This window comes from Podarcis erhardii (genome assembly GCF_964252035.2).
Source record: "Podarcis erhardii genome assembly, chromosome: 15".
Taxonomy (NCBI): Eukaryota; Metazoa; Chordata; class Lepidosauria; order Squamata; family Lacertidae; genus Podarcis; species Podarcis erhardii.
Window position 1 is genome coordinate 31,880,448 of NC_138505.1, and position 17,586 is coordinate 31,898,033.

The 17,586-nt window shown below is 42.3% G+C and overlaps 1 protein-coding gene across 1 annotated transcript in view; it reads right to left on the bottom strand.

The window, feature by feature from the left end:
• Nucleotides 1-10,045: 10,045 nt before the first annotated feature.
• GOLGA3 (golgin A3) overlaps nt 10,046-17,586 on the bottom strand; it is a 34,839-nt gene continuing 27,298 nt past the window's right edge. The window contains exons 17-21 of the mRNA XM_081842744.1: nt 17,377-17,509; nt 16,638-16,760; nt 15,831-15,995; nt 13,426-13,589; nt 10,046-10,435 (exon numbers count right to left, since the gene is read on the bottom strand). Of these exons, the coding sequence (XP_081698870.1) occupies nt 10,228-10,435; nt 13,426-13,589; nt 15,831-15,995; nt 16,638-16,760; nt 17,377-17,509 (793 nt within the window). The 3' untranslated portion in view covers nt 10,046-10,227. The remainder of the gene's footprint in view (nt 10,436-13,425; nt 13,590-15,830; nt 15,996-16,637; nt 16,761-17,376; nt 17,510-17,586) is intronic.

The following is a 17,586-nucleotide window of genomic DNA, read 5'->3' on the forward strand; positions in this document are numbered from 1 at the left end:
ACTGTACTTAGTTGTGCTCTGGCTTGGCTTCGTGTATAGGGGCGAGCTGTGGTTTTGTGGCTTGTGTCAGCCAGATCTGTGTAGGGATTGCAGGGGGGTGCAGCATCCGGAGGTGCCACCATGGATTGGCTACTGGATGGTGTCTGTAATTCATCTGTGGAGAGGGTCTGGGTTTGGGTCTGGTGTGGTTGATTGGTGTTGGCGTTCTGTGTGCCTCTGGATCTGGTGTCAGTTTTTGTGGGGAGGGCTAATTTCCAGATGTCTGGCAAGCGGGATGTGTCGTCACGCTTGTTCATGTTGTGAGGGTGTTTCTCTATCTCGATGGCTTCCATGATTATTCTCTTGTGGTGATGTTCCGTGTTAAAGAGCAGTTTGGAATCTGCAAAATTAATTTCGTGTCCTGTTTCTTTCATGTGTTGGAAAAGAGAGGAAGTTTTTTCTTCTTTTTTGACGGCATTCTTGTGTTCTGCGATACGTGCATTTATTCGTCTGTTTGTTTGTCCAATGTACGTGGCTGGGCAGACTTTGCAGGGTATTTCATAGATCCCTTGGTTTTCCAACTGGATTTTATCCTTGGGGTTTCTGAGGATATTGGCTATTTTTTGGTTGGTGCAAAAGGCTGTTTTGATATTGTGTTTATGGAGGATTTTGCTAATTTTATCTGTAGTGCCCTTGATATAAGGAAGGAGGGCCATGCCATTGTTTTCTTCTGTGTCTTGGTTTTTGGGGGGTGTTTCCTTTTGGATTAGCTTCGTAATCCTGTTTTGCTGGTATCCATTGGCAATTAACACGTTTGAGAGATTCTGTAACTCAGTTGTCAAGTGGTCTTTGTCAGCCAGGCGTTTGGTTCTGGAGATGAGAGTCTTGGCTACGGAGTTTATTTGTGCAGGGTGGTGGTGTGATTGTGCATGTAAGTAGCGGTTGGTGTGTGTTTTTTTCCGGTAGATAGTGTGTCCTAGGGAGCCATCAGGTTTTTTGTAGATTAGGACGTCAAGGAAGGGAAGTTGGTTGTTGGCTTCTATTTCCATAGTGAATTGTATTTTGGGGTGTAAGTTGTTGAGATGTGTGAGGAAGCTATCCAGTTTTTCCTTCCCGTGTGGCCAAATTACAAAGGTGTCGTCAACATATCTGAGCCAAAGTTTGGGTTTGTGTTCTGACTTGTCTAAAGCATTGGTTTCAAAGTGTTCCATGTACAGGTTTGCGATGACCGGTGAGAGGGGTGATCCCATAGGTGCTCCTTCTATCTGTTTGTATCTTTGTCCATTGTGGATGAAGTACGTGTTGGTTAGGCAGTGGTTGGTCAGGTCCAAGATGTATTCGGGGGGATTGTATAGCCAATATCCTCAGAAACCCCAAGGATAAAATCCAGTTGGAAAACCAAGGGATCTATGAAATACCCTGCAAAGTCTGCCCAGCCACGTACATTGGACAAACAAACAGACGAATAAATGCACGTATCGCAGAACACAAGAATGCCGTCAAAAAAGAAGAAAAAACTTCCTCTCTTTTCCAACACATGAAAGAAACAGGACACGAAATTAATTTTGCAGATTCCAAATTGCTCTTTAACACGGAACATCACCACAAGAGAATAATCATGGAAGCCATCGAGATAGAGAAACACCCTCACAACATGAACAAGCGTGACGACACATCCCGCTTGCCAGACATCTGGAAATTAGCCCTCCCCACAAAAACTGACACCAGATCCAGAGGCACACAGAACGCCAACACCAATCAACCACACCAGACCCAAACCCAGACCCTCTCCACAGATGAATTACAGACACCATCCAGTAGCCAATCCATGGTGGCACCTCCGGATGCTGCACCCCCCTGCAATCCCTACACAGATCTGGCTGACACAAGCCACAAAACCACAGCTCGCCCCTATACACGAAGCCAAGCCAGAGCACAACTAAGTACAGTACAGCCATCTTCTCAGGAAAACTCTTCACAAAGTTCAAGAGGTCAAGACACAAAGACTTTAACAACTAATCCACACCTAATGACCCACCTAAGTGGTACTCAGGATATCACTCAAGAAATCACCCAAGATATCTCTCAAGTAATTAAGGAACAAAAGAAGAAAAGGCACACTAGCCTGGGAACTTCCTCTCTGCCCAGAACATTGGAGGCTATACACCACACCCCCTCTACAGTATTTATAGGAACTCAAACACTGAGATCCTGCTCTGTTCCAGTAACAAGAAGCCGAAAGCACCAGCCTGAAGATGACGAGTGAGACCTCGTCGAAACGTCGCCTAGACACCCCAACTTTTACACGGGAAGACACCCGAGGACACCAAAACCTGCATATATATATATATATATATATAAGTTTACCTTAGTATGTAACCATCTGCAAACTGCCTTTACCTAGACAGGAAGCAATTAATAAAAGTTAGGATTTTTTCCCTTGACAGAATGGGTTGAATGGAAAGGAGTGCAATGTAAGGCTGTAGTACCAGTGATATGTACCCTAGGGGCACTGTGCGGTAACATTGATTGGTCAAAGCTTGTCAGATCATTTTGACAGAGCTTTGTACAAATGGTCTACCCAAGTTATTGAATCAGTGGCGCTTCTCCTGTGATCAGTTGGCAGTATCGGCTGCCCTTATGTACAGGGGCCGTGTAATAACTAAGTTATTAATATTAGCCTTAAAGGGTAAAGGGACCCCTGACCATTAGGTCCAGTCGTGACCAACTCTGGGGTTGCAATGCTCATCTCATCTCACTTTATTGGTCGAGGGAGCCGGCGTCCAGCTTCCGGGTCATGTGGCCAGCATGACTACGCCGGTTCTAGCGAACCAGAGCAGCGCACGGAAATGCCGTTTACCTTCCCGCCAGAGCGGTACCTATTTATCTACTTGCACTTTTACATGCTTTTGAACTGCTAGGTTGGCAGGAGCAGGGACTGAGCAACGGGAGCTCACCCATCGCGGGGATTTGAACTGCCGACCTTCTGATCGGCAAGTCCTAGGCTCTGTGGTTTAACCCACAGCGCTACCCATGTGCCAATGTTAGCCTTACCTTAGGGTAATAGCAGGTAAGTGTTCATAACAAGCATGTTATGAGGCAACTCGTGGTTTCCTTGTGTAAAGCCTGGATGGGGTTACAGAGTGCTAATACAGTAGTTTTTTGTCTGCTTCCTCCCCACAGGTGTGACATTGCTAGAGGCACTAATTGTTTTTCCTGTTCGGAACAAGTCTGGGCACATCCTAGTGTTTTGCATAACCATTTATCTCAGGCTTGAGCCCACATCCTTGCTGATAGCAGTTGTGAATAAAATGTGTGTTTTTCCTTATCACTGTTCTGCGTGTAGTTATTTCGTCTTGTAGTTATGTGTAGTTATATAACCCTTTTCACAGAAACAATGCTAAGGAGTACATGCATGGCTACAGAACACTTTAGAATCTATGGTTTTGATTCCCTGCAATAAACTAGGGCTTGGACCATAGCGCAACTGTTCTTCCGATGGCTTAACTGAACATTATCATATAAAATTCCAAAAGGTCAACCCTTCCCCCTTCCCTCCGTTTTTTAGAACACATATTCTATTTTTTCCATATTTTCTCTTTTTCAGTTTGGTTTCAGTAGACTTCACACTGCTCAATTTATTCTAATCCTGTCAACGTTTTAATATGTTTACAATGATTTTTCCAATTATCTACAAATCTTTTCCAATCTTCCCTTACAGGTTCTTTCATCCTGGTCTCTTAATCTACTCGTTAATCTAGCCATTTCTGGCAGTTGATCTAGTTGTAGTGTATCATAGCTGGGAAATTCACCTCCAGCCAGTTACCAAAAGAACTTCAATAAGGTTCCATTTAAAGCCCCTTCTTTGAAGTTGCCACTTCATTATTGCTTTTGCTGTTCTGCAGGATGTCATCATAAACCAGTTGAGTGAGAGCAACAGAGGTTCTGGTGCCACATCTCATCCTCACGGTGATATGATCCTACAGATGCAAGAACCTTTGAATTGAGAATTCAATTATAGCCCACCCAGTAGCGTAGGTAACTGAGGGTGGTGTGTGGGTGCAGTCTGCACCAGGTGGGGGGGGCAGCGTAGGGGGTCTGTACTGCAGCACATTGGCTGCTGTGTGTCAGGGGTTGGGATTCTGGGCAGCAGGGGGAGCTTGAGGGCAGACGCTGTCTAAAAAATTTTTTGGACTTCCTAAAAAAAGTTGCTATGCCGCTGAGCCCACCCTATTTTTAAAATACATATACTGTAGCTTATAACGCTTGGATAGATACTCTTAACATCTTTCTAACTTTCCTTGTTTAAAACAGGGAAATGGTAGAATTTCAATCCCTAGCTTGGTCTTGGACAGCTCTCCATTCTTCTGTTGTCTTGGTATACTGACCTTCATCAGCTTGTGAGTCATCTTCCCTGTTTCCTATCCTTTAAAATGTGCTTTCAGCTTTTTGAAATTTACTGTAGTAATAATAATAATAATAATAATAATAATAATAATAATAATAATAATAATAATAATTTATTATTTATACCCCGCCCATCTGGCTGAGTTTCCCCAGCCACTCTGGGCGGCTCCCAATCAAGTATTAAAAACAATACAGCGTTAAATATTAAAAACTTCCCTGAACGGTGCTGCCTTCAGATGTCTTTTTAAAATAGGATAGCTACTTATTTCCTTCACATCTGAAGGGAGGGTGTTCCACAGGGTGGGTGCCACTACCGAGAAGGCCCTCTGTCTGGTTCCCTGTAACCTTCTCGCAATGAGGGATCCGCCAGAAGCCCCTCGGCGCTGGATCTCAGTGTCCGGGCTGAACGATGGGGGTGGAGACGCTCCTTCAGGTATACAGGACCGAGGCCGTTTAGGGCTTTAAAGGTCAGCACCAACACTTTGAATTGTGCTCGGAAACGTACTGGGAGCCAATGCAGATCTCTCAGAACCGGTGTTATGTGGTCCCAGCGGCCACTCCCAGTCACCAGTCTAGCTGCCGCATTCTGGATTAATTGCAGTTTCCGGGTCACCTTCAAAGGTAGCCCCACGTAGAGCGCGTTGCAGTAGTCCAAGCGGGAGATAACTAGAGCATGCACCACTCTGGTGAGACAGTCCGTGGGCAGGTAGGGTCTTAGCCTGCGTACCAGATGGAACTAGTAGGCAGCTACCCTGGACACAGAATTACCTGCGCCTCCATGGACAGCTGTGAGTCCAAAATGACTCCCAGGCTGCGCACCTGAATCATCCCCCTCCCCATTTTACCATAATAAACAATGGAAACACTTTTTATGAAAAATAGTTTATTGCACAAAACCTGTTCAAGAACTTTTATGCACATCCTAATTATTTTTTTCATTAACATGCTTTTTAAAAAGGTCACAGTCATGAATCCTTAAGTCAAAAACTTCATAACTCCTCCCTTATTTGGAACTCCCAATTGAACATTGTTTTGGAGGTGATGCTTTTCCTTATCAACACAGCAACTGATTGAAACCTTTAAGATGTGACAGAATATGTATGAGAAATTTTCGGTATTATTTCTTCAAATAACTCTGTGCAGGTCGATTCAAGGCAAGGCAGGTTTTCACAGATAATTTCCTAGTGGCTAGAATGATATGCGCCACTGGGACATAAACCATCTAATTCCAGCAGGTTAGCATTAACTCTGAGTTTTCAGGAGGAAGAGTAAAAAGATCAGCATAATTAGAGCCCTCTTATAAATAAGAGTGACAGGGATTAACTGTTTTTAATTGCGTATGTATCAGATCAAAGAAGAATTTGATACATTTTGGTTTATAATGATCAGAGTTATCTACCTTTAATGCTCTCATGCTGATCAGCACACCTGCTTATAGATACTCCCACAAGTACTGAATTGTACATACTGAAGAAGCAGTAATGCGCAATACATCCAACATGCATATGTCATTCTAGAAAACTGCTTGTCTTTACCGAAATAGTAATAACATTTTCCTGATAGGAAAAAGAGAACATTGTCCTCCACAAGAAAAAGGAAGAAGTGTGTTAACAGAGTACCCAAGTTTCCAAACAACTTGGAAGACAGTGGAATTAACATGCAACATTCTGCAATAATGCAGACGCTCAATTTAGAGAAGCATAAAATGTGCCTTTTTCTTTTTACTGTAACACTGAAAGACTGCAGAAAATCCCTCAAACAATGCTCCAAAAGGAATGCTGAAGCTTTTTAAAAACAACAACAACAACAAACAAACCTCTGCAATATTCAGACGGAGCATTTTGTGGTTTCTTCCCCATTTTGCAATTAAAAATATACCTTAATAGGTATTGACCTCTAGGGATGAAGAAGCCAGCAAAAGAAGGACATTCCAATAATCTTATACACTGGATCCCTTCAAGATGATTCTTCCGATCTCTAAAAACATGCCAGTGTTAAACTGAGGCACCTGTCCACTTGGCTAATCTGTGGTTGCTCTGGAAGCTTTTCCTTGAACTATGGATTTAAAAGACAGCACCTTTTAAAAAGGGCACAGTCTCTGAAGACAGAGGGAGAGAACAATAAAAGTTCTGTAATTAGGTTTGTTGCTAGTTAAGTGTGCTCTCTTTTGCTCTCTCAAGTTTAGACCTATTTCCTTCCTGGTCAAAATGGCATGTTAATAGTAGATATAAACAAGGGAGGGGAGATGTCTTAAAAGAGAGGAAGGAAGCATTTTCAGCTGGGAAATAAGAAGAGAAATAAGATTTCCTTTCCCAAAGGAGAAAGACATACAAGGCTACATACTGCTTTATGAATATACAATCCGGTTTTGTTTTAAAGAGCTGGTCAGGAATTGGTAAAGGCCTGAAAGAGGTGTGTTACCTAATTTAGTATTTAACATATGAACAGAAGTTGTCAAGATTTATAAATACAAGAATCATTCCTGTAAATAATACCGTGTGCTAAGTAGAACAGCAACATGAAAATCCCACTGGTGCAAATTGGGGAGCTGAATATATATTAATCATTACATAGTATTACCTTTGGTGTTTAAATACTATAGAATTTCTTCCTCTTTAAGTTAGCAAGTACATAAGCTTCAAGATTGTGAACAGCAGCAAAAAGAAATCACTCATTACTATTTACTCTGCAAAATAGACTTACTAGTAAAAGCTATTAGCATATCCGGGTTAATCAATAAAGCTTTCAATGTTTCGTCTCAATAACAGTTTGATTAGTCTTATAAAATAGTCATTGTCACATTAACAGAAACAAAAAAAAATTACATTTTAAAAGTACCTTTCCTTCATATACTATATGCAAATATTAAAAGTTTTACTGCAGTTTCAAAATTATGGTTCATAGTATTAAAAAAAAGACTATGGGATGTTTCCAATAAATTATAATCGGAGTAGATGCATTGAAATTAATGGACCTAAATTATTTATGTCCATTAATTTCAATACATGTGCTCTGAATATGATAAACATTGGGTGCAAACCGTAGAAAAATCAAATCTTCAATATGAAGCCAGGGTTGTGGTGAGTGGGTTTTTTCTTTTCTTTTCTTTTCTTAAAAGCAACATGGGAATACCATACTCTGTCCCTGATGGGAAGATGGTCTCTGTATGTTATCTGGAAGGAAACCCACAATAAAACTATCCTTATCCAAAGACATTCCTTCCCCTCAGTAAGTTTGTTTAAATTCGAGTCTAATACGGTATGCAGTTTGAGAATGATGCAGAGGCCAAGACCCTCAAAGCCACTTACCCTAGAGTTTTTGTTTCTGCTATCAATCTACCCTGAAAGTCAGGTCAGAACTAAATACTATGGAAGTGGCAATCATGCATCTAGTACCCTGTTTCCCCACTGTAATATCTAATATAGAAATCTTAAAATTTTTCAAAGCTGGGGTCCACCTTTAACCCCAGCTTGCAACATGGGACGCTTAAAAAAACCCACCATAAGTGCCTATCCTGCTTTCCATTTTGCCTTCCCTGTTTCTCCCCCTTAAGTCAGCTACTGCTAAATGTTGTCACTGGTGTGACCCACCTTAGGGTGGGGCATTGATCAGCTGTGGCTCCTGGCCCACCCACGGAAGATCATCAGTCAGTAAAACACACCAACATCACTGATGAGCTGCATTTAATATTGCAGGAAATCAGAGGTTGCCACCATTTTTGGTAGTAGCTAGGTTTACACCATAATGTGATGTCGCAGAAGACCTGTGCAGGGTGGTAGTGGTGGACTCTGCAATTGTTACACCCCAGATTTCTATACCTTTCAGTCAAGACTGCTGACAATCCATTCGTTCTCTAGCAGTATTTTTTTCTCTAAAGCATCTTGGGGCAATATTCAAAGCAGAAAGTAGATTAAGCCAAGTCAATGTGCTTCAAAACACAGCAAAGGTGGCTTTCTGTTGTCAGTAATTGAGCGAGGGGGGGCGGGGAGAGATAAAAAGAGAAAACCTAAGGCATGTTGTTTCAGCCTGCTAATTATAGCTCAGCAGGGTCTATCTGTAAAGGCAGCTACATGAGCACTAGGCTCCTAACTAGTCATTAGACCAGATGACGTTGGACTCCAACTCCCATCAGCCACAGCCAGCATGGCCAATGGTTAGGGATGGTGGGTGTGGGAGTCTAATGACTTCTGAAGGACTGCAGAGTCTGGATCCCTGCATAAGGAGAGGGGGTTAAAGCCAACAAACAAGGGTTACAGGCAGTATGACATTCATGTTTGAAATATACAGTAAGTAAATTTCTAAAACTCCGTATTTTAGAGGCTGGCTTTCCTTAGGCCCCATGACATACATACATACATACATACATACACACATACATATATATCTCATTTTCCAACCAAAATATAAGATGCAAAAAAAATTAACAGAGCAAAAATAAAACTCAACCCCTGGTGATTTGTAACCTACAGAGTAAGTCCACTTAAAAACAGATACTCCAGGACAAGAACAGAGTTGAAGTATTTATATACACCCTGCACTGGAGGAGTCCTCAAAAGACTGGAACAACAACAACAAAAAAGGTGCAAAATGCTTCTGCCAAAGTGAAATCAAAGCTCTCCACTGGCCTTTGGTTGTGGATCCTCAATGTATTTCCTTTGAAGTAGTCCCAATTGATGCAATGGAACTACTTCAGAGTTGGTGGTTTTGAGATTCATGGCCGCCAGTAAGTTATTGGTTAGAACTGGTCATCTCTATCAATCAAGGGTGTGTCTCTAAAACAAACAAACAAAAAAAGAGATTCAATTACCAGCCTAGGGTGTGTGAAAGTTCTGGTTCATATTCTCATGTCTACAGCAGACCAAGTCATTACAGTGGTACCTCGCAAGACGAATGCCTCGGAAGACGAAAAACTCACAAAACGAAAGAGTTTTTCGTTTTTTGAGCTGCTTCGCAAGACGGATTTCCCTATGGTCTTGCAAGTTTGTTTCTTTTGTCTTGCAAGTTTGTTTCCTTTTTCTTAAAACCGTGCATTCACTTCGACGAGCAACTCATAGCACGCGGTGTGGTAGCCTTTTTTGAGGTTTTTGAAGACTTTGGTGATTTTAGAAGCTTTTCCAAAGTCCGTGCTTCGCAAGACGAAAAAATCGCAAGACGAAAAAACTTGCGGAACGAATAAATTTCGCCTTGCGAGGCACCACTGTAGTCTTATTTGGCCATTCTGAATTCATATAAAATGTACCATGTGAGCAAGGGGGCGGGGGGAGAAATGCACTCAGCTCCACCCACCCCTGTCATCCTTCCACTTATGGAGGGTGAAGCCCTGATGCAGAGAGCTCAATTTAGAACCTCAGTCTCTGGCCCTGATTATGCAATCCACAAATAGAAAAGACTCCTTGTTTCAAACCTTTGCCCTTCATGAGTTTGGGGGTGGGGCGGGGGAAGGAGCTTAGTGTGCCCAGCCCTGCTCGCGTAGCTTTGCATATCAGCAAAATCCTCAGCCTTCTATATGACTTTTTTTTTTTACTAACAACAAAAAAAAAAAGGTTGGAAGTGGTGTAATGAAGCCCACATTCCTCTGCAACAAAAGTCACTTTAACCACTTCTGAACAGATGAAAATGTCTTGTTGGAGACCAAACATCACATTTCTTTTTCCTCCAAGACAGATTAAAATGTATTTTAATATACGGTAGCATTATCTTCAAATGTTTTGGCTCTGACATTTCCCCCCCTACTCAAAAGGAAGAACAGATGAAGATCTCTAAAACTTGGTTTCAAATAGGGCTGATGAACATGTTTCACATACTTCGAACAGCTGTGAAGTGAAGCAACAGGCAAAGAAGTCACTGCATCGGCTCTTCATTTTCCCCAGCACTTAGGTTATTATCCTTTAGGTCTACAACGGAGAGGTTCTGGTTGCCCGTCGTAGTTGCAGCAAAGTTAGATGTAAAGTCCGTTAGCTGCCCTTCTATCTGGGTCCATGAAGACATCGATTCATGGACTGTTATCGTATGCTCTTCCATCTGACGCTGAAGGCTGTCCATCTCCTGCCTTGGTTAAGCAGAAAGGAGCAAAGGGTGGGATAAGAATGTAATATGAGCCCTAATGGATCAGACCAAAGTCCCGTCTAGTACACAATGAACACAGCAACCCCACTCTCTGTTGCTCAGCAATCAGGATTGAGTGGCAAACTGATGCTGAACATGGAAATTCTGATTTGTTGCTTTCATCTATAGCAGGGATGTCCAACAGGTCAATCACGATCTACTGGTACAGCGGTTCTCAACCTGTGGGTCCCCAGATGTTGTTGGACTACAACTCCCATCATCCCTGAGCTCTGGCCTTGCTAGCTAGGGATGATGGGAGTTGTTGTCCAACATCATCTGGGGGCCCACAGGTTGAGAGCCGCTGTACTGGTAGATCCCTGCGAGGTTTCGGTATATTGCGGTTGATCTCTGGCTCCCTTTCCTTAGCGTTGCTAAAACTGACTACTGCCCCGGCCTCCATTGTTGTTTGATCTCTGGGAGGGAAGATGAAAAGAAGCTTTCTCTGTGCTGCTGATTTAATCCAAAGTGATTCCTTTGTGAGTGACTTAAAAGGTAAAGGGAGCCCTGACCATTAGGTCCAGTCGTGGCCGACTCTGCGGTTGCGGCGCTCATCTCGCTTTGTTGGCCAAGGGAGCCGGCATACAGCTTCCGGGTCATGTGGTCAGCATGACTAAGCCACTTCTGGCAAACCAGAGCAGCGCACGGAAACGCTGTTTACCTTCCCACCGGAGCGGTTCCTATTTATCTACTTGCACTTTGATGTGCTTTCGAACTGCTAGGTTGGCAGGAGCGGAGACCGAGAAAAGGGAGCTCACCCCGTCGCAGAGATTCGAACTGCCGACCTTCCGATCGGCAAGTCCTAGGCTCTGTGGTTTAACCCACAGTGCCACCCATGTCCCTTTGTGAGTGACTTAATCCCCTCAAAAAAGCTCAACAGCTTGGAACTGATCACTGTAGATCACTGCCAGTTTTTAATTCTGAAAGTAGATTGCAGTCTCTTGAGAGTTGGCCACCCCTGATCTATAGCATTTGCATTTCTTCTAAGTGCCACTGTTCTTTACGTAGCTAAAATGATACCACCCACACAAGAAAAGTATCAGCAGCCTTCATGGAACACTAAGGCTTGTGGAAACACAAAGCATCTTGGGGAAGGGGGAGGAACCAAAACTATCCAATGATTACTAAGAAGGCTAAATTGTTTGGGTGGGGAGACAAAGGGGAAAGAAATGGAGTACCCCAGGAGAGGTTATGGCTGGCTAGTAAGCGCACTGGAGTACTCTAGGCCACAACATTTGGTTACAGGTCTCTCTAGTCATAACCATCGGCAGACTTATTTTCCATGACTTGGGTTTAAAACGAGGATAAGACAATCTAAGCTGGTGGCCGTTGCCACGCTTACGGTAGAAAATTCCAGAAATTAAGTTATGTGAAGGTTGTTATTTGGTTGCCCTTGAACCTAGTGTCAGTCAGTTTTCATTGGATGAAATAATGAAGTCAGAAGGCAAGACTACAGATGAAGACTGAGTGGCAGCTAGTGGTATTTCCATAAGGGGATGGGTTTATATCACAGGATTCACCAAGAGTTCAGGAAGACACATTTCTGGCTGTCATAATGCAGACTTGAGAGAGATTATAGATCTTTATTATCTTTAACCTCTCTTATGTCTGCACTGCGATGACCAGAAAACATGTCTTCTATATTAACATCTATATTATAAGAAAAAATACAGGTTTTCCATTTTCACAATGGTAACATACAAGAGTCTATATCACTTTAACGGTAGCGTTAACAAGGGGGCAGGAAACCAACTTTAGAGGTGTAGTGTGGGGTAATGGTTAGTGCTGAACTAGGACTACTCAGTCATGAAGCTCTCTGGGTGTGCTTGGGCCAGCCAAATGCACATCACAGATTTGTTGCAAGGTCAAAGGTAAAGAACTGGAGAGAGCCATGTACACTGCCTTGAATTCTTTGGCAAGGAAAGTGGGATATAAATGTAATAAATACAAGACAGACGCTGTGTTGCAGGGATAAACCTGTGGCCCTCCAGACGTTCTTAGACTCCAGCTCCTATCAACCCCAGCCAGCGTGACCAAAGGTTTGGTATGATGGGAGCTGGAGTCTAGCAACATCTGGAGGCAAAGATGCCCCATGCCCTGCCATGTTGTCTACTTTGGATTGGAAAGGATGACTCCTTTGGCACTCTGTCTTGTCGGTATTTAGCAAGCGAAAAGAACAGTATCAAAAAGCAGAACGGGGAGGAAAACAAAGTGTTAGGTAAGAAGGTAGAACTGAATAGTGACAGAGGGCAATGTACACGGCAAGGAAAACAATTAAATTGTACGGATAGAGACTTCTACATTTAGAATCAGAGAGATGGAGCACTTAGCCTGCAATCCTAACCACGTCTACTCAAAAGTAATTCTGAACCAAACATGTCTGCAGAAGTGGATCCCATTGTGGGACTTACCCCTTTGTGCATATGTCTGGGATTGCAGTTCTAGGAGCGCTTTCTTGCGAGTAAGTAAGCCCCATTGAACACTCTAGGACTTACAACTCTGAGCAAGCATGCATAGGATTGCGCTGCTAGAGGAGCAACTGTATACTAAATGGGAGTGAATAGAGACGAGTTATGTGCTTATTAAAGATAGCTGTGTCTCTGGGGGGGGGGGGGGGAATACAAAACAAACAAACAAAAAAAGTAATTCTGAACTCCAAAGCAAGTGTGAGTAGGATGGCAGCCTTGGTCTCTAACCCAATATCCTACTAGTTGTCATTTGATAATAATATATCTTTAAAAAGGAAAAAAAAAGAAAAAACCCCTAAAAGCAGATAAATATTGACATATTTCCAACACAGAAGACCTGAGCATTTCAGACAAAAAAAGGCAAAAACCATCTGTCCATGTCACTGTTCATGAAGCTGCTAAAATACTTATAAGTAGTAATATGCAGGTTTTAAAAAAAATACCAGAGAGACAGCAGGATTTTACTCACTTAAGTTGCTGGAGGCAGCTGTTGAGGTTTTTCAAAGGCTCTTTATTCACAGCTGCTGAAGGTTTCAGCAACTCTTCCAGCAAAGCTGCCGGGACAGGGCAGTCAGGAATCTTCACTGGAGTCACCGGGTTTGAAGGATTTGACTCTCCCTTCAGTGTTTTTCTCTTTTTGAAAGAAGAAACAAATCAATCCACGTGCAATAAGCAGCAGCTCTCTCTACTGTGAATACCTGAAGCACAGTTCTTAAGACATGCTTTCCACCAGCAGAACAAGGTCATTTGTAAGAACTCAATCTTTTACCATGGCAGCAACTAACGCTTTGGAACTCCTGCTTAGTGATTTACTGTACTCTTTTTGGCACCTGTTTAGACAAGCCAACCCAGATATCTAGAATGCGGATTTAATTTATTGCTGGTTTTAAATTTTGAACACCTTAATTAGTTATAATTGTTTTTGCCAATAATATTAATGTCTTTTTTGTAAGCTGTTTGAGGTTTCTTACAATCAAGTGGTAAATAAATTTTATTAAATAATAGATAGATAGATAGATAGATAGATAGATAGATAGATAGATAGAACAAGAAGAAAATATTTTGGAATTAAATAGGCATCCTGTTCAATTGACTACACTTAATAAAGTCGCCCCAGACTGCATAAAAATTGTCGTGTTTCCTTTGTGTGAGGCATACGGTAGGACAGGACCTATGGTCTACAGCACAGTTTGGCATGTATGAAGCACATGTTTTAATTATTATTTTTCTCTTTTCCTCTTGCCTTTATATAAACTGCTATAGACCATAATTGCTGCCGATACACTACATTTTTGCTGCTTGTTAAAATTATAATGGTTTTAGCATATACACTTTGACAAAAGTTTGTTGCTGTATTCAGAGACAATTCTCAGTGTTTGTTGTTTTATTTTTCATTTTCTGTAACTGTGTAATTATTGTGCATTATATTTTTTAATAATAATTTATTAAAATTGACTACGCTCTCACTTGACCCCCAAATATGGTCAGGACATTTAATCAGCCATGAATGCCACTGTATAAATGGCAGCTTAGATTATTTTATTATCTGTTTCCCATTTCATCCAACTTAGAGCTATCAGCTTTGAAATAAGCCACAATGATAAATCCAGGGTTTGGGAGTTAGTTAACATCCTGGCTTGTTCCGAAGCTGGTAACAACTGTTTTTCAGTTCATTAGAAGCTTCCTATTTTAATTGCAGCTTGTGAAAGTTCAATAAGCCAAGACAGATGGTTCAAAGCAACTCATAATGCAATGCATTTGTACTGGGGGGGCGGGGGACACACTCTCGCTCTGGGCATCCTGCCCTGTGTGCACAATCCCACTTCACTCAATGTACGACAATTATGAACCAATAAAAGCTGGATTCTGTGACCAGTCTAAAATGAAGCACGTATCAATTTACGTTGTTTCTTCTTTAGCGAAAAGACAACAGCTGCTTCTAACACTTCACCAGGCATTTAAGCTTAAGTTAACAGCCATAAATGCCACTGTGCATTTGTTTCATTTGGTCTTGCTCTTATAGCTCAAGTGTTCTCAGGGAAAAGCCCTTTTGTTCTGCTGTTGTTTCTCAAGTACCATCAATTCCTGGGGCCTTGCCTTTTTTGAGCTTAGAGATAAGACTCTTAATTTCTGAGATGGTTACTGGAGGACAATTTGGAAGGTTACATGTATTTACCCTTTTATTTGGGGTAGTAATTGCAAAGGTTATCTATCCTACTCCATCCTTGCTCTCAAAGGAATGAAACAGGGATGCATATTTGCCCCTACTCTTTTTATATAAATTATTTGGCAGGAAGTGGACACGGGTGGCGCTGTGGGTTAAACCACAGAGCCTAGGACTTGCTGATCAGAAGATCGGCGGTTCGAATCCCCACAATGGGGTGAGCTCCCGTTGCTCGGTCCCTGCTCCTGCCAACCTAGCAGTTCAAAAACACGTCAAAGTGCAAGTAGATAAATAGGTACCACTCCAGCGGGAAGGTAAACGGTGTTTCTGTGCGCTGCTCTGGTTCGCCAGAAGCGGCTTAGTCATGCTGGCCACATGACCCGGAAGCTGTATGCCGGCTCCCTCAGCCAATAAAGTGAGATGAGTGCTGCAACCCCAGAGTCGGTCACGACTGGACCTAATGGTCAGGGGTCCCTTTACCTTTACCTTTTACCAGTGGAACATACTTATTATCCTAGTCTGTCAAACAAACCCCTGCCAATTCTATTATATGTAGAAGATGTAGTACTTTTGTCTCTGACAAAAAGTGGGCTTGAGGCGATTGCTGAGAGCCTTGGGGAGTTATTGCAAATTAATTATGATAAAACTAAGATTATTGTGTTCTCTAGGAAAAGGATGAAATACAGATGAAGATTGTGTTTCTTAAGTACCTTTTTCATCTTTCCATGCTTCAAGTCCAGCTTCAGTTGCTGGTTCTGCTGCAGTAGAGTCTTCATGCTATTCTTGAGTTCAGTCACTTTTGCCTGAAGCGTGATTTTATCTTTTTGGGTTAAGGACAAATCATCCCGAACCATCTCCAACTCTGTCTTGATATTCTAGAATGAAGAAGGGATTGTTGGAGACATTGACCTTCTGCATTAACCAAAGATTGTTCAAAAAAAAGGAAAGAGGTCACTTTTTTTTTTAGATGGTAAGCCTCTGCCTATCTACTCAGAAGCAAGTCCCACTGAGTTCAATGTGGGTAACTCCCATATGGAGTTATAGGATTGTAGCTGTAGTCTTACAAGTCTTATAGAATCTGAACTCTGGTGGAGGCTTGGAACACTCATAAACCTTTTATTTCATTAGCATCTTCAGTGGTGCCTTGCAAGACGAAAAGAATCTGTTCCGCGAGTCTCTTCATCTAGCGGTTTTTCCGTCTTGCGAAGCAAGCCCATTGACGGCTTAGCGGATTAGCGCTATTAGCGACTTTTAGCGGCTTATCGGCTTATCGGATAAGCGGCTTAGCGGCTTAGAAAAAAGGGGGGAGGGGAAAAAACCCGCAGGAACTCGGAAGACATTTTCATCTTGCGAAGCAAGCCCATAGGAAATTCGTTTTGCGAAGCGCCTCCAAAACGGAAAACTATTTCGTCTAGCGAGTTTTCCGCCTTGCGAGGCATTCGTCTTGCGGGGCACCACTGTTATTATGTCTCGTAACAGATCTTCCATGACAACTGCCTGACAGTCCAATGAAATACCTGTAAAACGGCTTGTACGCCTTCCAACTCCTTCTGGTTGCGTTGCTCAGTCAAGTCCAACTGCTGCTTTAGGGCTTGGATTTCTCTCTCTTTCTGCTCCACTTCCCACTTGAGATCTTCAACCTAAAAAATGGGGGGGGGGGGCGTATTTCAAAATATAATTACATAGGAAGCTGTAATACTGTAGGTCAATTAAATCACAGTGAAGTTCAGTGAGATTTAATAAAAACAGGAGAGGAGCCCAGTTGGGTCAGACTAAATGGTCTTTTTAACCCAGCACTCTATTCTCACTGTGCCCAAACAGATGCCTCTGCAAAGCTCGCAATTTTGCATAAAATGTGCATTTGCTAATTTATACATATTGATGCAAAACCTAGAACCTAAAATGCCGCAGGAGGAAGGCCGGCAAATTCCCACTCCAGGTAAATTCTTCAATTATTTTGCTCCCAACTCCAAATCAGTTGTTTTAAATTCATTTACTCTCAATTAATTTCCCAAATAAATTCAGTTTGCTCTCAGTTGATCCCATTCATCCCTCCACCCCCAACATAATCTCTAGATAATGAAACTTTAAATTAAACATATTTCACCCCATTGGTGCCCTGTTTAATAACCTAGATTCACCCATCACATCATTGCCCACTCAGAAAAAGATAATGTCAAATGTCACACCACTAACAATGCCCCTGGATCAACATTCATATAAGGAAGCAGAGAATGAGCAATACTGATGCTTCACCTCCTGGTTTTCTGCAGGCTGCTTGCTAAGTTGCTCATCCAGCTGCTTCTGGAGGAGCTGGAGCTGGGAACGAGCTTCTGCCAGCTCTTCCTGGAACTGGGATACTTCTGCTGAATGCTTCCCATCTTCAACTCTAGAACAAAAAAACAGTGTCACGCCACTGTGAGGAGAACACAGCTCTCAGATTGAAGAGCACACCTCTCGGAGGAT